Source organism: Rhinolophus sinicus, linkage group LG06, assembly GCF_036562045.2.
Source record: "Rhinolophus sinicus isolate RSC01 linkage group LG06, ASM3656204v1, whole genome shotgun sequence".
Taxonomy (NCBI): Eukaryota; Metazoa; Chordata; class Mammalia; order Chiroptera; family Rhinolophidae; genus Rhinolophus; species Rhinolophus sinicus.
Genome location: NC_133756.1, coordinates 154,997,899 through 155,001,184, shown reverse-complemented (window position 1 = coordinate 155,001,184; position 3,286 = coordinate 154,997,899). Strand labels below are relative to the sequence as shown.

Genomic DNA, 3,286 nt, shown 5'->3' with positions numbered 1-3,286 from the left:
TAAATTGAATAGATATTGCTATATCACATATCAAGTTCCACATATAATTATTGTATAACTCAAGAGTATTATATTGCTTTTATTTTAGTTAAAGAGGACATTAATTGAGTGATAATCAATGTTACTTAAAACCAATTTTTTTTTCTCACATAAATGATTCTACAAAATGTTCTGTACATTTTAAACGCTTGATTTTTTTTCCCCTTGACTAATGAGTCAGAAAGTAACATTTCTTGAGGGTGTTCCCTGCATAAAATATTGCACATTTAATATTTTACAAACTTTACTACTATAATTGATATTGCCTGAGAGATTTCAGGATAAGTTCCTTAAAAAGGAGTTTATAAAAAATATGAGAAATCACATAAAATAATTCTACATTATTTTGGTGCATTATTTGGTACATTATTTTATGTGATTTCTGCAAGTTGCAGTCCAACATTTGTCAGATCACGTGATCTTCAAGGTAAGACCTCACCATTTCTTCCAGGGTATCATATTCCTTTATATGAGTGACTATTTTGTTATCTGGGCGTTAGACTGATAAACACATGTGAACTGTATCTTAACACTATTAGAATGGTACTGATTAATAAGAATAGGAATTCCCCTGCTTAGTTTTTCCCAATGGCTGATATCAGGATCTGAATAGCTCATTGGTTTTCATAGTGTTCCCAGTAAGGGTATTACTACGTGGGTTTTATTATTCCATCACCCAGTAAAATGACTCATGAAGACAAATTCTCATGTATGACTTGAAGGAATTTTAGATAATATAGGTGGACTCCTTTTATGGGAGAGAGTAGCAAATCCAAAGAAATGAAGGGCGAATTGCCCAAGTTTAAATGAGATTTTGGCACAACTGTTCAGATATAGTATCTAGAAATACTATTTTCCAGTTGAACATTTTTTCAATGATTGTCTGTTATAGACCCAGTTAGATAATTTGTCATCGGCTTAAAATATTATTTGTCACTGTTAATTATAGGTTATTTTCATAATAAAAATTCTTTCCTATAACAGACTGCAACTGACCAATGGAAGGCAAGAATCAGACGACAGTGACTGAGTTTCTTTTCTTGGGCCTCACGGATCATGTCCACCAGCAGATTTTCCTCTTTGTCATGCTTCTCTTCATCTATGTTGTCACCCTGGGGGGTAACTTGGGGATGATCACCCTCATATGGATTGACTCCAGACTCCACACGCCGATGTACTTTTTCCTCAGCCACTTGTCCTTTGTAGACATTTGTTCCTCTTCTTCCATTGCTCCCAAGATGCTGTGTGATATCTTTGCAGAGAAAAGAGGCATCTCTTTCATCGGTTGCGCTGCACAGATGTGGGTTTTTGGTCTTTTTGTGGCAATGGAATGTTTCCTTCTGGCTTCCATGGCATATGACCGGTATATGGCCATCTGTAAGCCCTTGTTGTATACACTCATTATGTCCCAGCGGGTCTGTGTGCAGCTGGTGGTAGGGCCTTATGTCATAGCTCTTATAAGCACCATGACTCATACAATTCTCACGTTTGGCTTACCCTTCTGTGGCCGCAATATCATCAATCACTTCTTCTGTGATATTTCACCACTGCTTTCCCTAGCGTGTGCAGACACTTGGACCAATAAGTTAGTGCTTTCCGTTTTGGCTGGAGCTATAGGAGTATTCAGTGGCCTGATCATCACGACCTCTTATGTTTGCATCCTAATGGCCATCTTGAAAATCCAGACTGCTGACGGGAGGCAGAAAGCTTTCTCCACTTGTTCTTCTCACCTGGCAGCCATCTGCATTCTGTATGGGACTCTTTTCTTTATCTATGTTCGGCCTGGCTCAGGTTCCTCCCTAGATATCAATAAAGTGATTTCCCTATTTTATACGCTGGTCATCCCCATGCTGAACCCCATCATCTATAGCTTGAGGAACAAGGAGGTGAAAAATGCATTCAGGAGCAAGTTTGAAAGAAAAAAAATTCTGAAAGACAGGTAAACTAGCATTCTAATTGTGCTGCCCCGGTGATGCAATGATGCGATTCAATAATGATTGAGGAAAAGAACTGGACGCTGAGAATTAGAAGCTCTCTTTAATTCCTGAGGCTGCCGGTTACCAGGTCATTTGTATACTGGAAGTACTGTTTATATTGCTTTTTCTGCAGTCTTCTCCTTTGTGAAATGATGCAGAGTACGAAAGAATTTCCAGAAACATTAGAGGTATAAATATCATTTATGCCAGAAGAAAATCCAGGAGAACTTTAACATATTTTTGTACGTGGGAAGACATTGTATTCCAGACCAGAAAAGCAAATGTTATAAGGGTAAGATGAACAGAGTTCATTAATAAAGTTTTCATAAACCTTGTTAAAAGTTGAACAATGGAAAATGAGAGAAAAATTGCAAAACAAGTGATTCACAAGGAGTTACTGTCCCAGTAGGGAAGTGTTGAAATACACACATGCACACACATACATGAAACACAGTAGAGAAATGAAACTTTTTTCATCTATCAGATTAGCAAACATTAAAAAGATTATGTGCAAGGCTGGTAAGGTTATCATTTGGATATGGACAGCAATTTTATACATAGCTATTGTAGCTAAGTGAATAGCTACATTTTCAGAGAGTAATTTGTAATCTGATGATTTTTTCTTAGAATGCACATAACTCTTTGACCTAGCTATCTTGCATTTGGAAATCTATGCCATAGAAATATAAACACCAGACACAAGTGTTGCAGCATCTTTTGTAGAGGGAATAAAAGAAACAACCTGACTCTGTATTAGTAGGAGAAACATACTTGCTTTCTATGAAATGTTGTGCAGCTAATTATAAAAAGTATAAGTTAGATATTCATGCTTTGGTTTGGAGGAAGCTCTCTGATACAATCATTGATAGAAAAAGTCAAGTCAAAGTTTAATCTGCAGAACTGATCACACTTAGTAAAAAGAAAAGAAAGGAAAAAGGTGGGGGTAAAGTGTAAACTATATTAGTATGTACATATGTACATGATCATAGAAAGAAATGATCATGGCTACAGTGGAAGGCTACAGGCCAAACTGCTAACGTTGGATATAGCATAGGGGTTTGTTCATACTCTTCTAAGTTGTTGGACTTATTTTACAAAAAATATGTTTAATTTGGTAATTAAAGTTCACGTTTGAAAAGCTGCAATCTGTGTCAAAACTAACAAATTAATGAATATATCAGTAAATGAATAAATTGAGGGGGATGGGCACAATGCCTTGTCTTAAGGTTACTCTACGTTCTAACATTTTCTGATTTCATGAGACATTTCTA

General features: G+C 36.3%; 1 protein-coding gene across 1 annotated transcript; it reads left to right on the top strand.

The window, feature by feature from the left end:
• The first annotated feature begins 1,037 nt into the window (after window positions 1–1,037).
• LOC109435472 (olfactory receptor 5G3) lies at window positions 1,038–1,982 on the top strand. The gene has a single exon (XM_019713407.2). The coding sequence runs from the start codon at window positions 1,038–1,040 to the stop codon at window positions 1,980–1,982; it is 945 nt and encodes a 314-aa protein (XP_019568966.1).
• The last annotated feature ends 1,304 nt before the right edge of the window (window positions 1,983–3,286 follow it).